General features: G+C 39.3%; 1 protein-coding gene across 1 annotated transcript; it reads left to right on the top strand.

Moving 5' to 3' along the window:
- The first annotated feature begins 1,584 nt into the window (after positions 1 to 1,584).
- Positions 1,585 to 18,288, top strand: slc25a23b (solute carrier family 25 member 23b). The gene is made up of 10 exons (XM_053338084.1): positions 1,585 to 1,797; positions 5,521 to 5,644; positions 5,763 to 5,850; positions 9,299 to 9,410; positions 9,691 to 9,849; positions 12,690 to 12,842; positions 15,604 to 15,717; positions 17,393 to 17,560; positions 17,862 to 18,012; positions 18,107 to 18,288. Exons 1-10 carry the CDS (start codon positions 1,585 to 1,587, stop codon positions 18,286 to 18,288), a joined length of 1,464 nt encoding a protein of 487 aa, XP_053194059.1.
- The last annotated feature ends 3,108 nt before the right edge of the window (positions 18,289 to 21,396 follow it).

Raw genomic sequence — 21,396 nt, 5'->3', positions numbered from 1 at the left:
TTTATATTATGCATGCATTGAGTTACAAAATATATACTTCTTGACATATTAAGGTCGCACAGACATGAGTTGGACAAAAATAATTCCAACCCAATGAGTTTTTCAGACTGTCGTTGGAAATATGGTGAGGGAACAGTGAGTCTGATCTCTGATCTTTACCGACCCCCAGTGATTGCACTTAAATGTAATATGAGTATGTCATCTCTGGTTAAAGGTGTCAGCTGAATTCAAAAATGTAGATATCGGGATAAGGTCCATGAGCCATCAGTTAAATCAGTTAAGAGATAAGTGAAACACTGACCCTTTTAATCTCTCTCTCTCGCTCTCTCTCCTATCCTGTCGATGCTGACAAGGCACTTCACTATCCTGTGCTGCACGTCACAGCACACAATCCCTATTATTAGTGCTATTAATAGCCAATAAGCTATCAATGGTTCATTTTACTCAGACTCTACACTGTGATCTACAGGAGTACCAACCTTAACATCTGTGGTGCGTTAAGTGTTCTGATCTGTCACTTAATAAAAACTACTATAAAGGCCATTTACTATATTACGGTTATGTATGCACCACTGTGCACTGTGTATGTTACTTTTACTGTTATAGTGGAAAAAGTCCATGACAGTGCATGCAAACGTGCACTGAAGTAAAGTATATTAGTATTAAGCTAAATGTAAGCTATATAGTGTCAAAAGTAAAACGTCTACTTTCTTTTAAAGCAATAACATTTGGATTTTTCATATTTAATTTAGGCTTAATCATTTAACACAACACCCATTTTTGTAATCTTTTAATTATAGAATGTCAATCCTGTCAATATGCTTCAATCCACACATTCACAAAAAAAAGAAAAAACGGCTTTAAAAATACTATTAGCTCAAAGACGCAGACATTTTTGATTGCTATTTGTTATTAGGCTAAAGCCAGCCAGTTTAAAGCCAGCATTAGACCTTTTCTTCTTCATCATCATCATCATCATCCCTGTGCTGGATTGCCGCGTTCGGACTGCTGTGGGCACGCGCGCGCTGAAGATCCCATACGCATCGCGTGATCCAGCGGAACCGGCGTCAGAGAGAGGAGCCAGAGAGAGAGGCTGGATTATCATGTAGAGATATTTATATGTTTATTATTTAATCGTGGTGTTGATTTGATATGTGTATCCTTACAGACAGTTTAAAATACAAAGAGTCTCAGAGGAATAGAAGCTGACAGCTGTAATATTAGGCTTCTCGCGCGCACACAGCCTACTGCGGTAAAACTGCGCTCGAGCTGCTTCATGCGCGAGCTCCTCTTGTGACGGAAACTTTAATTCATCTGACTGAGTTGTGGATTTGCGCGTGCCGCTGTGACACAGTATGTAACCGACACCGGGATTAATCTCACGAGAGCTGGTGTAAAGCACATCCATCCATCATCCATCCATCTATCCGGGATTGAACATTCCCTCCATTGAGTGTGAGGCACACTAGTGGTCCGCTCTGTGGAGGAGGAACAAACCTCACACTCTCTCAGCTTCTCACAGTGTTATGCTCGGCTGTGACATTAACAGTCGATCAGTAGAGAAAACCGGCTTCCTTCTTTCACATGGGCGAAGACGAGGAGCGCTTCAGCTCACAGACTCACCGCGGAGGAAACGGGGAAGAAGGAGAGGGCGGAAGGTCTCTGGACCCCGAGAGAGAGAGGAGATATGCGGAGCTGTTCGAGCAGCTGGACCTAAATAAAGATGGCAGGGTGGACATCAGTGAACTGAAGATCGGGCTCGCAGCTCGTGGTTTACATGAAGGAGAGGCAGAAGAGGTGAGACATTGTTCTTATTATCCAGCAGCAGGGGAAACAGACCGTTACCGGCTGGGGAAGGTGCACATTCACATTACACATGCTCCATCTCCTCAAGCCTAATCTGCTCTGTCCCATTCAAATCTGCTTTATTTGCATAACAGTAGATATATGCAGGGATGAAGTGGTAAATGAATACTCGGTTATCACTATGGAAACATAACTGCAATTCATTTTTCACAATGCAAGAAGTGGAAAGGTTGCAGAAATGTATAAAAGCAAATATGTAATGTGTTCAATCCATTCATCTCAATTTTACCTACAGACCCCCAAAGGTCCTTGAGGGGTCCCCATCAAAAAGGGTACACATGACAGAGTGAATGCTCATGGTTTCATACATGTTCTGTAATTAAATATCTAAAAGCAAAAATCATATCAAACGGGGGTCCCTGGTCTAAGTTGTGTCACTTTACAGTTTAAAGGTCTTTCAAGTGAAAAAGTTTGAAAACCACTGTCCCTGTACCCTTTATAGCCTAAATACTATATGAAGTATGAGAGAAAAGATCTATTACATATATGTACATCACCTTCATATCATATCACTCAAGTATCCCACATGGAATAGCAATAGCTGATATTTGTCTTCCAGGTAGGTGCAGTATATTATTTACTGTAAAATTTTGAACTGCAGCTAATTTGTAAAAGCTCAATGTTGCAGTCAGGATCTACAGTTTACAGCAGTGTGTTTCAGGTTTCTAGAATTTAAGAAAGATTTACACACACTATATAAATATGATCTAAAAATCTGAATAGATAGCAGCCACAGCATTTCTCTAAGCTACTGTATCTCTACCAAAGAGAGAGTCACATGTTCCTGACAGGTTAGCTACCATGTAATGAGGTTGCTTGTTGCCTGGAGAGTTCATATTAAAATGCCAATTTCAGTTGGTCTCTTATGAAAGAGGTACAAATCTCAAACAGTTCTGAAAATAGAGCAAGATTACATCAACTTTGTTGTTGGATGCCTAGCAACAATATCCTCACAAGTTTAACCACCTGAATGCCAAATATTCACTTTCTGTTTAAAAAACATACAATAAGTTCAATTGAAAGACAGAAAGTGTTCATGGCTCAATAAAACTTTGACATAGAATCATAGGCAGACGATATAAGACATAAAAATAGAGAGATAAATAAAGTTCATCTTGGAAATATAGAGACAGACATGACCTTTGTCTTTTTAATATTAGATATATATTTGGTATAAAGATATATTTATATTTTAGCTTCCTGCATAAAATGGATGTCTTGCTTAATCATAGGCTTAATTAATAAATCTTTATCATAAATATACTTACCTTGTGTATGAATTCACTAAAAGATATATAATGATATATGCCAACAAATATATACAATATACAATACAAAGCATATTCATATATTAATAATATTATCAAATCACAATCTTTTTGTCATGAGAGGATGGAAAGGAATCAGCTGTGAAAGTCTGGAGCAAGAAGTGTTTGTATGGCAAGAGAATTGTCCTGTGTGTCTGTGTTCAAAGGTTAGAAAGGCTTCTTGACTCACTGAACTTTCCTAATTACATTAAAAGACTTTCAGTACATCTTCTCAGTGCTGTTCAATAAAGTATGAGTGCTGAAAGCAGTGTGTCGGTTACATGACCGTTTGCTCCGTTACAATCATGGCAGACACCATCTTTGTACGGAGACTGAAGGAGAAAAAAAGTTCCACTACAGCTCTTTGATTCTTCAAGCTTTCAAAACACAGCTTGATGTTCTCAGTTTGTCTCCACAGATGTTGTCCCAGTCAACATTGTATGGAAGCTCATTCCTGCCTGGAAAAAATGTTAGAAAGAAAAAACTGTAGGTACTCACAATAGATACAAAATGATGAGATATAAAGTCAAAATTGTGACTGTTATAGTTTTTATAGAAAGATATTGTGAATTTTGAATGATCTCATCATTTTGGTTTAGTGAGTCAAAAATCTGACTTGACAGTGAAAGTGAGCACACATGTACAATACCAGGACTTTACCTGCTGAGACAATATTGCAACTGTACTTTCTGATGAATAATAATATATTATTCATATCATGTTAACAGCCCAATAGTTAGTACACACAACAGTTTAATATCATTGGTAGTATAGTATTTGAAACAATGTTGAGAACCCTTCTGCAGACTACAGAAGATAAATCATTTCACTTTCTTTAATTAGTACTAGCACCATAAAACAGTTTAGTCAAGTCCTTTGGGTGCGACTGTCATTTTCATCATTAATCAACCTCTTACAGGTCAAATAGGAATTTGTGTGGCCTGGTTAGAACACCATATTAGGACAGCCTGTCCCAGTTTGCAGAAGAATCGAACCCTTTGTGGATAAATATTTTAACAGTCTATCTGTAACACAAACCTAACACTGCTGGCCTAGGCTGACAACTGATTTGTCAGTGTGACTGTCACGTTTATACTGTGATCTACTTACAAAGCAGAACAGGAAGTAGGGAATAGGGTTAGGGATAGAAGTAGGGTTAGTTAGGGTTATTCCAACTTGTGAAAGAGTATTCCAGTATAAAAAGGATGATTTTACATGAACCCCATGAAAAAGGTGATAGGCAGCTAAACTGAATTCACTTTCCAGGAATGTCCTCACTAACAAAGCCTAAGACTCTGCTGACTCTCACAAGTTTAGAAGCAGTAAAACATACAGTGGCATGCAGATAATTAGTCTAAAGCATTTCTTTGACTTTTGAGGGCTCTTATGTTTGAAGGTGCTCAGGATTTCCAAAGAAAAAGATCATTTACGGTATGTGAAGTAGCACCGGGCTCCAACCACAGAACAGTTTCATACATCTGAGCGTTCAGTAGCCGAAGATGGTAAATGGACTGTGCTCATATACAGTAGTGCTTTTCTAGTCTTCTGACAACCCAAAGTGCTTTTACACTCCATTCACACACATTCTTCCACCATTGGTACAGCCATCGGGAGCAATTTGGGGTTCAGTATCTTACCCAAGGACACATTCAAAATCAAATAATGTTAGGACTAAAACCTGATGACTCAGACCTCCACCAGATTTCCCTAAAGTGTGCTGTCAGGTTTCTGATGTATCCTGGTAACAAAGCCTGGAAACACAGCCTTATTTCATCATGTAACTGTGCCCACGTCTCCTCTGCTTCAGACTGCCCTTGCTATTGTGGTGCAAATTCATGTTGTCATGGATCTACAATTGTCATCAACTATAGATTGAAAATGTCCATCAAAATACAACTTTTAATATGATTCATGCAGAGTGGGTAACAGCAGAATCATTCAGTCTCTCACCAGTAATGCCAGTCACATGTTCATGATGTGTTTATGCAACACTGACTTACAGAAAAAGCTTAAAGTGTGTGTACTTTTCCTCCCTTCTGTGTAGAAGAGCAGATGTTGCATTCTTTTTCTGTCTTTTTCTCTCTCTCTGTTCCTAATCAAGAGAGGAGAGATTATGTTTGGAGAGAGGTAAGCTGTTGTTACATATTGACTGTCACAGGGAGCACAGTGCCTTACATCCCATCCTCCTCTCTCATCACCTGTGTATCTGTTGCACTCTCTACACTTCCTGACCCCTGTTTGCCTCCATGCTGTCTCCATTACCACTACCCCCTCTGCCCACTTCATTTTATCTGTATCTGTCTGTAGTCCCTGCTGAGTGACTGACAGTCTCCCTCTGCACCCACAGATAGTCCTGGAGAGCGACATCAACCATGATGGTTTGCTGGATTTCCAGGAGTTCTCCCAGTACCTGCAGGCTCATGAGAGGACGCTGTGGCTCATTTTCCACAACCTCGACCGTAACCATGATGGTGTGGGCATACCAAAAACACTTACACACACACACTGAATATCATCTTACTATGCAGTGAACCAGAAGCAGACCAAAGCTAATGGAGGTTAAAAAAGCATTCTGTTGTGTTTTTATAGGGCGAATTGATGTGGGGGAGATTCAACACTCGCTGCACAAGCTTGGAGTGGAGGTCTCTATGGAGCAGGCCTCCAAAATACTGCAGAGGTACAATGTGTGTGTGTGTGTGTGTGTGTGCATGTGAGAGACAGAGAGAGGAGAATATAAGAGAACATTTTTTTAAAAAAGCTCTTCTTCTGTTCTTTAAAAAGACATGGGTAGACTGTTTCCCTCCTGGTGGCAGGAAGCATTCTTTTTTGGGGGGGTCCTGGAGAGTCTCTTTAATGAACACATCCTCATAATCAATGACCACATAATCAATTGTGACCCACTGTGAAATTCTGCTTTCTAAAACTGTTCTAAATCAGCTAAAAAGTAATGATGTTTTAAGATGTTTAACACTGTGGTTAAGGTTTGGTTAGGTTTAGCCATTAAAAAGACTTGGTTAGGGTTTGTGTTAAAATGATCACTTTAAACATGGTGAATACTGTCTTAAAGTCACACAACCTTCATTATCATGGCAACAGCAAACATGTTGTTACATTAAAAAACAGTCCTTACTACGTGGTTGGAAACATGACACTCATGGTTAGCAACAGAAAGCAAACAGCAGCTTTCTGCAGCAAAGTCCATTTTTTACCTTTTTGATTCTTCCTAATAAGTGACTCACCCTGTAATGGTACATCCCTGAGTCATTATTACTACAGCTGCTAGATGGTGGAAATGTCACTATAGGTCATTTATACTTTTTTTAGACCTATGCTTTATTTTATCTTGTTGGGAAGGCTGTATTTAACTAGAGATGCACTGATTGCAAAATTCTTGGCCGACACCGATTTCCGTTTTTTAAGGAGGTCTGACCTGCCAAAACTGTTTTTTCCGATACCGATTTTCTATCTAAGAAATAATTATAATCATATAATAGATATTTGTTTGGCTTGAGTACCCTTCTCCCAGACAAGATTTTGCTTATATAACTGCAATTAAAACCACAACTAGTGGTTGGCTATATGCTATCATAACCCCACTTTTCAAGAATAAAACATCACAAATAACAGTGCCTCCTGAGCAGATTTATTTTCAACACTGACCATAACATTCAGTCCAGTTTACAGGTCAATAACTAACTTACATTCAAACAACAACATTCAAAAACGTCCCAGCAGTTGTCTGGTACAATGTAATTCATTGACTACCCCTCCAGTACCTCTAGGTACCCCTAGTCCCCCGGGGAGCGTACCTATGTTCCGAGGGTTCTATGTTCCCTGATCGCGGCTAACTCGGTTGCTAGCTCAGCGGCTAACTCCGCTGTTAGCTCGGTTGCTAGCTCGGCGGCTAACTCTGCTAACTGGCTAACTGTAGACGGGATCATCCCTATGTTCCCCGGTCACATACAAAGCGGGGGAACATAGGACCCGGGGAACACAGGAATGATCCCGTAACCCATTGTGAAACTGACCGGGGATTTGGGTTGTCCTGGCACAAAGTGAAATAAGTCCAAATCAGCGACATGTTTTCTTCCTGAGTCTTGCTAGTTTTTAGCTGTTTTGCTCTGGGCGCGTTGAGCTGCTACGCACCGCACATGCGGGTCAGTTTGATCAGCCGAAAACCGGAAATTACGACAGTGACCGGCCGGTCGCCGATTGGGGCCGATTGGATATAAAACCGGCTTTTTTAATCGGTGGCCGATTGATCGGTGCATCTCTATATTTAACAGATTAAGAAACTTAGTTAACCTTGTTTTAACAGCTTGACATCATGATTTCTTTCCTTAATGTTAGAATTGCTTATTGTGTCAATGACGTTTTTTGTGTCTATGTGGTTTAGTCATATTTAAAGTTGGAAAATAAATATCTTTTTTGTGGACCCAGCATAAAATTTCTGTTTTTAATCAATTTAGAGAGAATATATTAGAGGATTATGGCAAAAATGTCTAAGTGGTGTAACCATAAAACCTTTGCACCAAATAATTCAACTTGCTTAAAAACAGTAAATAGTCAATAAAACACCATATCAACTAGTTTGGCATGATCTTACATTATAACTTTTATATTAAATAAAGCTAATGGAATACTATTGTTCTAAATATTACATTTCATCTGGAGAATCATGGAGATCAGGAAACATTTACATGTTTAAATGAAGTCATTATTAGTATAAGTCCACTTAAACACACTGTAGCTGATACAATATTTAATATTTATCATTCTTTTGTGGTTACACCATTTGACATTTTCAGGAGCATTCAGTCTTACTTTTAGTAAAAAAAAATGTCAATGCAAATGTCATTTCAAATTATTTTGATGAAGACATTTTTAAATATATTTTTTAGGGATGTCCGATATTATAGACTTCAGCATTTCCGAGCCTGAATGAACACAGCATGGGACATTTACTGGCGCGCGCTTGATGGCGTAAAACAACAACACGCTACTCGCGGGTCGCTAACAAGTTCATAGCGTCCACCGCACACACAAACACACAAAGAGAAACGAGGTTTACCTCCTCGTTGTCATTCTCTGTTATTCTTTAGGCGAGTCGCCTCTGTGACGTCACCGTCAGAGTCCGGTGGGTCCTATCTGGGTCCTACTCTGCTGTGACATCAGCTTAGAGGAGTGTTATGTATTGAGTTGAATTATGACCTGCTAAGGATATACCTGTTGCATACAACCGTCAACAGAGGGCAGTCTTGTACCAGAGTAGTACAAAAAAAAGTGAAATAAATCAGCCCAGTGAAGCAAGATGCAGTCTCCCGTTATTATTGGTTTAATAGCATATAAGTTGAAGTAATATCTATTAAGACACAATAAGGAGTGAGTCAGAGGACTTCCTGTAAAGGTCCCGCCTCCAGAAACGGGGCTTATGTCTGTGGTTTGGAACTATTTCCAAGTGTGTCCTAAGGATAGTAAATGATGCAAAGCAGCATAATAAATATGGCAGTGCCATATTGGCATTTTTTCCATAACTTAAGTTGAAGTTGTTCTCTTATTTTGCACAGACAGTGTTTACATGTGGAAAGCCATGTTGCATTTATGTATGCATCCAGTGAAGCATCACAATAACATTAGGCATAATGTGTTCATTCCACAATAGGAGATATGTTATGTTGTTACTTAACAGTTTTGGTATAAAAAGCCTGCATATATCGGTATCGGGTGATATCGGTATCGGAAGTTGGGGGATATCGGAATATCGGATATCGGCAGAAAAGTCAATATCGAGCATCCCTAATATTTTTGTGTTATTCATCTTGCTAACCCTTATTTGTCATTGACCCTATTAACATGATTTTGAACTGAAGAAGAAGTACTTGTATTTTTAATGCAGATGTGAGGTTATCCAGCAGTTGTCAAGATACCTTCCTTTGTGACCATTATTGGATAGCCGACTGACCAACCAACTTTGTCATTGCTGTCCAAAATAACTCTAGTACCTGATATTGTGATTACACACATTGACAGACTTGAGGTTACTGATAGTGTTTAAAAGCAGAAAGCTGTAAACTGTACGTGATCTGCTGATGGCACTGTATGTTTTCTGATTTTCTCTCCCCCAGTATGGACAGAGATGGAACTATGACCATTGACTGGATGGAATGGCGAGATCATTTCCTGTTCAATCCTCTCCACAACATGGAGGAGATTGTCCACCACTGGAAACACTCCCATGTGAGTCATCATATTCCAGTTCTAGTTAATAACAGTAATAATATCCTGACTGTAACATTAATCACACTTCTGCCAACAGCAGCATAACTAAATAAATGAATACATAAAAAATACATAAGTAGTTTGTGCATTCATCCATAACTTTAATTATAAAGAAAGATGTAGTCATTTGGTACATATGGTAGGTAGTGGTAAAGAAGATGATTGTAGAGTATTTTTCTTCTTAATTTTCCAAAAAAGCAGCTTAACGGTCAAATACTATTTCTAATGTTGTTACAAGATGTTTGACATCGGGGAACATCTGACGGTGCCAGATGAGTTCTCAGAACGGGAGCGGCGATCGGGTCTGGTGTGGCGGCAGCTGGTTGCTGGAGCGATGGCAGGAGCGGTGTCCCGGACAGGAACTGCCCCTCTGGACCGCCTCAAAGTCTTTCTACAGGTGTGTTGTTTGAAAGATGAAGGAAGTTTTCAAGCATTGTAATGTAAAGTTCGGGATCACCTCCAAGTGCATGCATAATGGCCAAAGGAGCTTTTATAGATGGTTCTGACCAACTTTACATTCCTAGGAGTGGGTTGGTGGTCCTTTATTCAGCTCCTTCTCACTACATGTGAAAGTCTCGCTGAGCAAGACACTGAACCCCAAATTGCTTTAAGTATGTGTAGGGAACACATTTTTCAAGGTGCTTTGGACATGTATCACTGACAAAATAAATATAAATACAGTTTAATGGCAACAGCTATATCAAAGTATGAGCTATATTCATGTGCAGTGAGTGATAATGGTGATGGGTAGAAGTGGCAGCAGGTTCAGTCCAGCAGTAAATCCTATTTTTTCTGGTATTCCTTCAGAGTTCCTTCCCGTATCTAATTCCTGAGTAAAACTGACAAACAGCTTACTGAAACACAATTATATCTGACACAATTATGCTTTACTTTAACACGCCTTCAACATATTCTGTACTGCACATGTCTATACTTCACACTGTGAATGAGGCTGCTCAATAAATCGATATTATATTGATATCGTGATGTTTTATAGATATCATCTCTGATTTTGAATATGGTAATATGGTAATATTTTAAAGGCCGCATTATAGTAAAAATGTAATTTTCTGAGCTTAACAGACTGTTCTATTATCTGCCTTTATCCACTTAGTCATTATATCCGCATTACTGATGATTATTTATAACAAATCTCATTGCGTAAATATTTTATGAAAGCATTGATAATCATCCCTACAATATGGTCAAAATATTGATATTGAGGTATTATGTCAAAAATATTGAGATATTTGATTCTGTCCATATGGCACAACCCCAACTGTGAACATACTGCACATGTCCTGATAATATTTGGCACATTCCTGCTCAAAACTGAACAGATCTAAACACATCATATTGTATCCACCTTTTCATATTCATATTCTATTGTTAATTTGTCACTTTTGGAGTACTTGGCTGTTTTTGTCCTTGCACTATGTTCATAGTTAGATATCATCAGACCAAAGTAAAGTGCTTGCATGTTAAAACCTGGTTTGCAATAAACCTGCTTCTCATTCTAACAGAGAAATAAAGTAGTGATGGACATTTACATAACAGCTGGAACAGTCGTATATCAACTGTTAGTTTATGTAATGTGACAAACATCACCCTGGAGTCTGACGCTCATGCTGTCCTTCAAATGTTCAACTGATATTCACAGAGTACATGGTGGGCAGTTCAGGTGGGTGGTTGGAGCATTCCCAGCAAAAACACAACACAAGGTTGGTTCTGCCTGTTTAGAAAGAAGCTGTTTTAGTTACAGGAGTGCCTGAAAACTCTGCACTATAGTTACTTCACTGTAAATGTGGTTTAATTGAATTTGAAGAGTGTTAAAGTAACCATAATCAATATTCTTATATTAATAATGGATAACAAGATGTTATGGAAAGGGTTACTTTCTCTCTCCGTCTCAAGAAAACTGTATGTATTAAAGTCCGTGTAAAGTAAGAATAAATATGTGTTCTGAGTTTGACATACCACAGAAAAGTGTGTTGTTAACCACCCTGCCAAATTTGTATGATTAAAAAAATCACCAAATATATGAAATTAGGCTTCAAAGTTGGGTAAAAATCAGCCTCTTTCTCTGCTGCCAAACGCTGTGGGAGTGCCTGCAGAGTTCGCTGAAACCCTGCCCCCTACCAAGTGTCACCTGTCAATCAAAGTCACCACCTCTACCAGAAACATGGACGCAATGTCTGAGAGCTTTCTGCTGCTAACTCAGCTGCTAGCTCGGCGGCGGCCAGCTCGGCGGCGGCTAGCTCAGCGGCGGCCAGCTCGGCGGCTAGCTCGGCAGCTAACTCAGCTTACTGGCTAACTGTAGACTGTAGTAGTAGTAGTGTGTGCTGAATGTATTTATACCTCTACAGCAAATGTATTTAGAAATACATTTATGACCTATTTAAGGTGTTTAGAAGAAAATGTCTGAATTCACTTTACACAGTCTTTAAGTTATGGGAGTGGGTCAAATATCTAAAACCCTTACAAGGTGTCAAGTGAATGAATGGCTTTAATTTTATATAGATGTGTATGTTGAACCCCTTTTTTTTCTTTTAAATATGTAATTTTATTTAATCTTTTCTAACCTCTCCTGTACTTAACCGTCACTCCTTTTCTTGCTCTTATGCACATACTTAATCTCTCCCAAACTGTATAAAGTTGAACTGTTGAATATGTATGGTTAGCAGAAGAGATGATACTACCAGTTTGATGTATGTATTATAATCTGCAGTCCAAACATTTTTTTTTTTTAGAAAATAGATACATAACAAGACTAGCTGTGGATGAAAGACAGTTATCAACCAACTCTGCAGTTCCTCTCAGGTCTACAGAGCTTTATAATGTGTTGATTTAGGACTGATTTAGTTGTGTGACATGCAACTTTACTAATTAAATCCCCTCTCACTGCTCTCTGTTATTGAAGCAGACAGCTGTTAGAAATCTGCACGCTTCCGAAATTCTAAGTGATGCATTTTGAGAAACCGAGGACTTTTTATAAAACTAGGCAAACATTGTTGCATAGATGAACATTTCGGGACCTTGCAAATGTCATTGTCTGGACAACATGTCCTTCTCTCTGTATTCTGTTTTTTTGTCCTACACCTGTACCCACCTGGGGTTGGACGTACACACGACCCATCATCTTTGTCTCACCACAGAGTCCTGCCATCAAACCTACAGCAACATTTCCATCATAGCACATGCACAAGTGAACTGACCCGGCAGTGTTTGTGTGTCAAGGTACATGGATCAGCGTCGCAGGGGAAGAATCTGTGGTCGGGGCTGAGGGGGATGGTGAAGGAAGGAGGCGTCTTAGCACTCTGGAGAGGAAATGGCATCAATGTCCTGAAGATTGCCCCTGAATCTGCCATTAAGTTTATGGCGTATGAACAGGTCAGTACACTTTAATCAATCAAAGACAAAGTAAAAATGCGTCTGGCAGCCTGCTCAGTCACTGAGGAATGTCAAATAGAAATGATTGTTCCTTTTGGGGACAAACCCAGTGGCTCCCCTGTGTCAGATAAAGTTAAAGAATTCTGCATCATTTTTAATTTGATGTTTATTCATGTTCACATCAAGATAATCAAAGTCTGTCTGGGGCCTCATGCAAAAAAGCACTCATGTACACAGATTTGTTTATTTGTCCTTAAATTGCACCTACGAGTTATTTATGATCATTCGTAGCATTCATCAGATTTCTTGTACTCAGAATTTTCTCTTCAGTTTGTTAAATTTACAAATGGTCCAGATCTGTTGTATATGTCATAAATAAATCTGAGGACAAACACTTTTTACGCATTTACATTTCTAATGTACTAATATGAATTATATATTTATTCATAATTTGAGTTTAAATATGTATAAGATAAGATAAGGTAAGATAAGATATTTCTTTATTAGTCCCACAATAGGGAAATTTGCATTGTCACAGCAGCAAGTGGACAGTAATATAATATAAGAGCAGCAATAAGAAAATAATAATAGTAAGAAATATGTAGTAAAATAGTCATGACGTTATTTACAAGATTTAGTAATATTGAGTATTGAGTGGTAATATACCAGATATTCCTATTGCACAGATTAAAGTGAAATAAATATATATGTATATTAGTAAAACAGACATAATACAAAATGTATATCCTATTTATATCATGTTTCTGTTTCCTATTATCATCATGGCTGCCAATTTATTTAAAAGAGATTTTATGATTTTTATTGGCATATTTTGGTGCAGCAGCTTCTACATTTCAGCAGGAGTAAGGAAAGTTGTCTTACTGCGACACAGCTGCCTCAGAGTCTCTGCAGTTCTTTAGTATCAGCCACCAGCTGTCTAGTATCATGTTGTGTTGCAGCTGAGACTGTCAGTCAGGTCAAGTCAAGTCAGTTTATTTATAGATATGATTATTATTCAATTGCACTTGCACAATTAGTCTCAACACTATTGCCCCCTACAGAGAGAAACCAACCTCAGCCCTGGTTAAAGTGCTTAACTCCTGAAGTTAAGCAGTGATGTAATGTCTTGCCAGGATCCTTCTGGTCAAATATCAAAAGTGTGTCAAAGCAGAGACAACCAAATATTTTGCTGATATCATCTCCAAACATGCCCATAGGTGCCCTATTTCATATAATAACTACAGCCCTCAACCCTGCAGTCCCAAAGAGTCATAAAGCAACACTGGATACTTGTGAATATTTCCTAAAATCCTTCATCAGTAAAGTCAACACTATTCAATCTCAGATCTCACCGCCCACCCACGTGTCAAGCTCAGGCTCCTCAGTCCTCACCAACTTTAAACTGATCTGTCTCTCCTCTTTACACATATTACCTCACATATATGAACCCTACTACACTTCCTTTTTAAAATATTTTGTTTATTCATTTTCACAGAACAAATCATAGCAACAAAAACATATACATGCACATATACATAGGCATGTGTGTAAAATAAAATGAAAATGAAAGGACGAGTGAACAAGAGAAATCAGAGGAGAAATTGGAGTGATACATTAATAGGTATATATAGTAGATAAATAGACAAATGAATAGAAAATATGATGAAATGGCATTTGAGCTGCCAGTTATACAGGATGCTTTAGAACGCTATACATTGACTTATGGCAAAGGCTGTAGGATGAATTATTCATCAGATTCCGACCTCATCCAGGGAGGCAAGGAATGAGTCCCAGATAGCCAAAATTGTTTTATTGACTGAATTCTCAAAAATTGGAGTCTTGCAATTGTACTTGTACATGTTCTTTAGACATCATTCCCTCATGCTTATCTAAGGAAGTGATGGACACTGTTGGGCCTAGTATTTGATCAATAATTAAAAGCTCTTTAGTCTGTGACTATGCCACTGCTTGCTTTAAACATGCTGTCATTCACCCTCTGATCAATAAAAACATCCAGCTTACATCCACCTGTTCCTGTAATTACCAAGCAAGCTCAAAGCTTATTGTTCTTGGCATTTAGGGATATACTCTTCAGTGGTTTGCCTATTACCTCCAAGACCAATCATCCACTGTTAGAAATAACAATGTTTCCTCCTCTTCACACATTTCATGTGGAGTACCACAAGGCTCCATATTAGGCCCAATTTTGTTTTCCCTGCATGTGCTTCTTTTGAGATCTATTTTTAGAAAAGATAACATGTCCTACCACTGTTACGCTGATGACAACCACAGGCAATACCGTTGGGCCTCTGTCATTAGATATGAAGTGCCCCAATCTCTGATTCTGGTTTAAAATTCAACACCTTAACCAAGTTGTTGGTACTGGCTTCTTTCATCTCAGAACACAAAGCAAAGTTAAGATCATTCCTACCTACTCATGATTTGGAGTGTAACATCACTTGTAGACTGATATTCTCCTCTTATTGCTTTGTGCAAGAACAAATAGAAGATAAAAATAAAAGTCATGCATGAGGCTCACTGCATTTTCCTGTGTATATCTCTGCACTCTCTCATGTTGTATGGTATCACTATCACACTTCTGTGGCCCACTAACAATCTCCTCCCATGTCTCTCTCTCTCTCTCTCTCTCTCTCTCTCTCTCTCTCTCTCTCTCTCTCTCTCTCTCTCTCTCTCTCTCTCTCTCTCTCTCTCTCTCTCTCTCTCTCTCTCTCTCCCTCTCCCTCTCCCTCTCCCTCTCTAGATTAAGTGGGTGATTCGAGGCAGTAAAGAGGGTGGAACTTTAAGGGTACAAGAGAGGTTCATTGCTGGTTCACTGGCAGGAGCCACCGCCCAAACCATCATCTACCCCATGGAGGTCAGTCAATACCATTATTATTATATTATTAAGTGTATTTATATCAGGGACCATGTACAAAATACATTAATCTCAAAAAGAGAAAACATGCTCTGCACTACTTCATAGGAATAAACACATAACAGAATATAGATTCAAAATACAAAATAGCCTGTGGACGTTTTCAGATTGTCAAGGAGCTTATTCCATTCTTTCATGGCTTTGAAGGAAAAAACATATTGTGCAGAAGTGGAGCCTCGTTTAGGGACACTATGTAACAGGTGGAGGTGGTAGGACCCAATAGCAGCACAAACACCACAGGTATAGTTGATAATGAGCTTTATTGTAGATTGATGGCAGGTGTGGTGGTGAACAGGAGAACATCTAGGTACAGTTCATTAGGCATAAGATCAGGACCAGATGCACCCACAAAGACAAACAGTGATAACAAAGCAAGGACTGATGGGAGCTCACACTGCAAAATCCAAGCACAGGAACGCCAGACAGCCACAGGGACAGGCACAACAATCTGGCCATGAGTGAGTGAACAGCAAAAGCATAGGCTTGATTACTGATGAGGTGAAGCTGAGTGCCCAGATGAACAGAGTTGGCTGATGAGGTGGGTTGTGGCTGACTGGCAGGAGTGGAGCAGATTTGGGGTAAGTGGAAATGTATCAGAGTGGCAGCAGGTAATAGGAAGAGGCTGAGCAGAACTGTGACACACTACAATTTCCCTTTGAAGCAGACCTTGATGCTCTGCTCATTTGCTCAGAGTGGAGCTGAACAAACCTCTTCAAGGGTGGAGGAGCAGCATTATAAAAACTTTTGTCCACTAAACAGATGTCTGAATACAAAATTCACATTTTCAAAGCTTAACATGTTATGTTTTTTATAAATTCTTTACTGACAAACATAAAATGTTGAAATGTATGTTTATTCCCATTCATTTGTTGTTATTGATTAATTTCATTCATGTTTCCTTTATCTGGTTCTTTTCTCTATTATTTTACATTTTTTAATGTCTTTAGATCTAGATGAGCTAAGATGGGGCTGCCACTGTTTCATGAGCTGAATAACAGTATTTTGTATTGTATTCAGTGTTAAACTGATGCAAATCAATTTCTGGTTCAAACCAGCACAGTGACAACAAGTGTCTGATGTGTGAGAAAATAGAACCAAGAAACAGCATATGATGAAGTACACTGTACAAACTAGACACCACATGTGAATCCATACATTGTAAAAGCTGACATGCTGTTATGCTGTAGAGAAGTAACACCAACACTGAACACACAAGACTTCACTCAACTCACTTCACTTTACTCTGAAGCTTCCAATACATGGAACAACACTAGAAAATAGAAGGATTGAGATAAAAAAAACAAAAAAACAAATGAGGATTGGTAGCAGAAGGCAATGTTCTCAAATTACCAGTAGATATACATTCCAGCCCTCACCCATGGCCATCAACTCTGGGTAGTGACCTAAAGAATGCGATACAGAAACAGGGTGTCTGGGCTCACCTTTACAGACAGGGTAAGGAGTCTGGATATCTGGAAGGAGCTTATAGAACCTGGTGTTGAGTTGAGCCATCTGACATGTCCAGTTGAAGAATACCATCTTGCTTGTCACTCTTTTAACCATGTATTTATTGCATTCCTTCCTTTCATGTTTTCTGTCTCTGTCTGTTGAGTAGGTGCTGAAGACTCGTCTTACATTAAGGAAGACGGGCCAATACTCAGGGATGGCTGATTGTGCCAGACAGATCCTGAAGACGGAGGGAGTCCGGGCTTTCTATAGGGGCTACCTGCCAAATACACTGGGCATAATCCCCTATGCTGGCATCGACTTGGCTGTGTATGAGGTGTGTGTACATGTGTGGAAAGGCCACCAACTGGGTCTGGAATATGTAGGCCAAAGATCAAAGATGAGGAGCGAGCCATAGATTTTTATTCAAAGAGGAGGAAGTGGAGCATTTGTTGAGACCATTTTTAGTCATGGATAAATCCACATTTGGTGTTCTAGTGAGTATTTCTGGCAGTAGGATGGTGTATGTGGGATTGAGTCAAAATAAACTACAGCTTGTGTGTTCATGTCATCCAGTCCATTTTTCATTTTCCTCTTATAATTCTCCTCCAATCTTCTCCCTTATTTTCTCAACCCAGACTCTGAAGAACGCCTGGCTCCAGAGGTACTGTGTAGATACGGCAGATCCAGGTGTTTTGGTCCTGCTGGGCTGCGGTACCATCTCCAGCACATGCGGCCAGCTGGCGTCCTATCCCCTTGCTCTCATTCGGACACGCATGCAGGCTCAAGGTGAGATATACTGTACATTGAGTAAACTATCATCCAACAATGATTCTGCTTCTTATATGAGCCTCTGTGACCTCCATTCTTCTTCCTCTGTCAGCTCTCACTGAGGGAAACCCAAAGCTGACCATGGTGGGCCAGTTCAAATACATCATATCCCATGAAGGCGTACCGGGCCTGTATCGTGGTATCACCCCCAACTTTCTCAAAGTCATTCCTGCTGTCAGCATCTCCTATGTTGTGTACGAGCACATGAAGAAAGTCCTTGGAGTGGGTTATTAGACTGAGACAAAGAAGAGGGATGACCATACGAAAAAGAAAAGGACAGACAAGGCAAAAACTCATCGTGCTTGTGAGAAGCAGAAGCAGAGGAGCAGTGATGATGAGGGATGCAGGTCCTCACACCTCTGAGGAAAATGATGGAAAATCCAGGAAGAGGAAAGAAAAGAAAAGCTCCATGTTATAGATGGGCATGGTATAGCCTCATGTTACACTTCCTCTTGACACAGTCAGGTTCAAACTTGTGTAGCTTGCAGGCAGCATTCTGTTAGATCACATTCATTTCTGGAATTTGGAGAAGAGACTAAGGTAAATGTTTTCCCCTACATACACACATACATGCATACACACACATACATACACATATACACACACACACACACACACACACACACATACATACATACATACACACACACACACACACACACACACACACACACACATACATACATACATACATACATACATTCAACACAAGGTAAAGGTCATTAGTATAAAAATCTCTCAACAACAAGACAGTTCGTAGTGCAATGAATTTACTCAGTGTTTTTGATGAAGCAGTTTCTTGACTTTGCAAATAGTCAAACAATCAAAACAGTGGACCATCACTGCACATTTAAACCAGGATCACTTTCTGAAATACTACTTTTGATGTCTGGAAAAACAAAACAGGGTTTACTTTTAATACAATTTATGAAATACCAGGATTCAACTTCACCAAACACCTTACCAAACAGTCAGACAGAAAATGGTAAAGCATAAAACATACAAGGGGAATATTTAAAAAAAAAATACTCTGAGGCCAGTTTGAGGACTGCATCCATGTTCCAAGGCTTATCAGATGACAAATTAATGTTACAAATCAATCAGGAATATGTGCTTGTATTTACTGTAATGGCATGTGCAGTGAGTTGCTGGGTGGCATTACATTGTGTTGAGCCTACTGACATCTCTGCATGTTTTGGATAGAGCCCTCAGGACCCCCAATATATCAATGCACTTGGTTTAAAATATTTAGTAATCTCAAAAACATTACATATTAATGACTACACAAACAACAATCAACTTAACTACTCTGCAGCCTTTGTGAGGGTGAGGTTTTATCACATTAACCCACCAACTGTCATCAGATTTTAATTTCAAATGTTCCTACATGACATCACTTTTTTCTCTCCAAATGAGCCATGCCTTCTTTAAACCAGTGAGAAGAGCAACACATGAGAAAAACATAAATATAGAATTTGTTGTGAAATCAAAGTCTAGATACTTTCAAACAGTGAGTGGTTGTTGCTGCTGCCTCTGTTTATTTCCAATATGTGCACCACAGAAGTTGGTGGGAGTAGCAAAGAGAACTGTGTTCCTAATTTCTCTGCAGCTAGCCATAGAAACCACAGAAACCACTCCCAGTAAAAGACTGAGGAGCTTATTGTACTAGTTTAAGTTTACTGAAACTCTACACTAGTTCACCTAAATGCTCCTGGACAAACAAGCCTTTCTACTATTTGAAGATATAACCTGTAGCAGTGGATAGCTGCAGCCTGGAGGTTGTTGGCATGATTGGATGTAGCTAGTCATGGTGGGGGAGTTGCACCATGTTGCCACCTATTCAAAATACAGAACAATGATGCACTATTTTCAGAAAGTATTTTGTTACTCAAACTCATTTCTAAATTGAGGCTCCTAAGTTAGAAAAGTCTGAAACAGCATGGCCTCAGGTAAACAATGTATTGTTTAATATACTTGCTGAACATGTTTACTGCAGTAGTTTTCAGGTGAGCAGGAGTGAAACCTACAGTAGAAAAGGGTTTCTTAAGAGGCACAGTATTATCTAAACATAAATGACAGAACATTTAAAAGATAGATAAAAAATAAGGAATTTGGCTGCATGGTGGTATTCTCAGATATAAGACTTTTTCTAGGCTTTTCTTGACTAACGTTTTATGTGGTGACATATTTACAGTAGTTTTGTTCTGACAGTACTGCTACTCATGACTAACATGATGTTTACCCAGGCTGTATTGCAAAAGTGACACATTAGAAGAGTAGCAGCGGCACCTACAGGATACTCACAAGCTAAGTGCGTAAAACGGAAGAAAATAGACTTGAGCCATGCTTCCATTTAGGAAGGTCTGGGTAAAATGTAGGAATCAGGAACTTTACAGGAACTTCCTGTCACTCAGTCCTCTCAGCCGTTGTGTCTCCATTGCAGAGTAGGACCTTGATAGGATCCACCAGACTCTGGAGGTAACCTAATCATTCTGCAACAGTTACGATTGTCGAGTAATCAATGTGTGACAGTTTTGACTGTAACGTCACCGAGGCGATGCACCGAAAGCATAACGATATCCAATTAGCACCGAATCAATCTTAAGCCCTGCCCAGGATTTTTTTGGGGCCATATAGAGTACATACCCCGAGGTAGGGACTCATTTTGCCCCCAGTAAAAGTTGAAGGAGATTGTCCTTCAGGGCCAGTTCCCGATATAGAGACGGCCCAATAAAATTCCCCTGAAGTTCCTGCAGTGTAAACAGCCTTCTGAAGTGTAAAAATGTGTATATAGTGCATGTGAAGAGCGAGTATTGATTCAAATAGTCAAACTATCTGTTCTATCCGATGAAAAACAGAAACATCTCCTGTGTAGACCACCCATACCCCTCAGCATGATACATACAAGTAATGTGAATTGTTACCAGTAGTTTGAAGTATTTGAACAGTGATACATTGGACTTTTATTTCTGTGCTCTAATCATTTGACTGCAAAATGACGCAAGGATTCGAGGTTGAAGACACACCAGCTTACACCACTCAGGGGTTTAGATTGATGATTGTTACAAATCATATGAGTCATATGAGGTGTAAGAAGACTGTAGATTCACAGCGGTATGTGCAAAGATGGCAGTACCAAGATTGAAAAGGTGGAGCTAATTAGAAATAATGAGCTTTCTGTCAGCTGTCTCAGTTCCTGATGTCATGAAACGTGTCACAGTTTGTAATCACACCTATTAGAAATCCGCATCAATGACATTGTGTGGTTTGGAGCAATTGTGGAGGTGTTACTTGTCACAGTTTAACAGAAGTCGTGCAAAAATTCCACTGAAATTTATCAGT

This window comes from Scomber japonicus, chromosome 18, assembly GCF_027409825.1.
Source record: "Scomber japonicus isolate fScoJap1 chromosome 18, fScoJap1.pri, whole genome shotgun sequence".
Lineage (NCBI taxonomy): Eukaryota > Metazoa > Chordata > Actinopteri > Scombriformes > Scombridae > Scomber > Scomber japonicus.
This window is presented reverse-complemented; position numbering and strand designations above follow the sequence as displayed.

What these genes read in the sequence shown, in the direction of transcription:
- slc25a23b (XM_053338084.1), top strand. Translation starts at nt 1,585, where the DNA reads ATGGGCGAAGACGAGGAGCGCTTCAGCTCACAGACTCACCGCGGAGGA. An exon ending in CCTCGACCGTAACCATGATG is followed by an intron (nt 5,645 to 5,762) that starts GTGTGGGCATAC and finishes GTGTTTTTATAG; the next exon opens with GGCGAATTGATGTGGGGGAG. An exon ending in AGTTTATGGCGTATGAACAG is followed by an intron (nt 12,843 to 15,603) that starts GTCAGTACACTT and finishes CTCCCTCTCTAG; the next exon opens with ATTAAGTGGGTGATTCGAGG.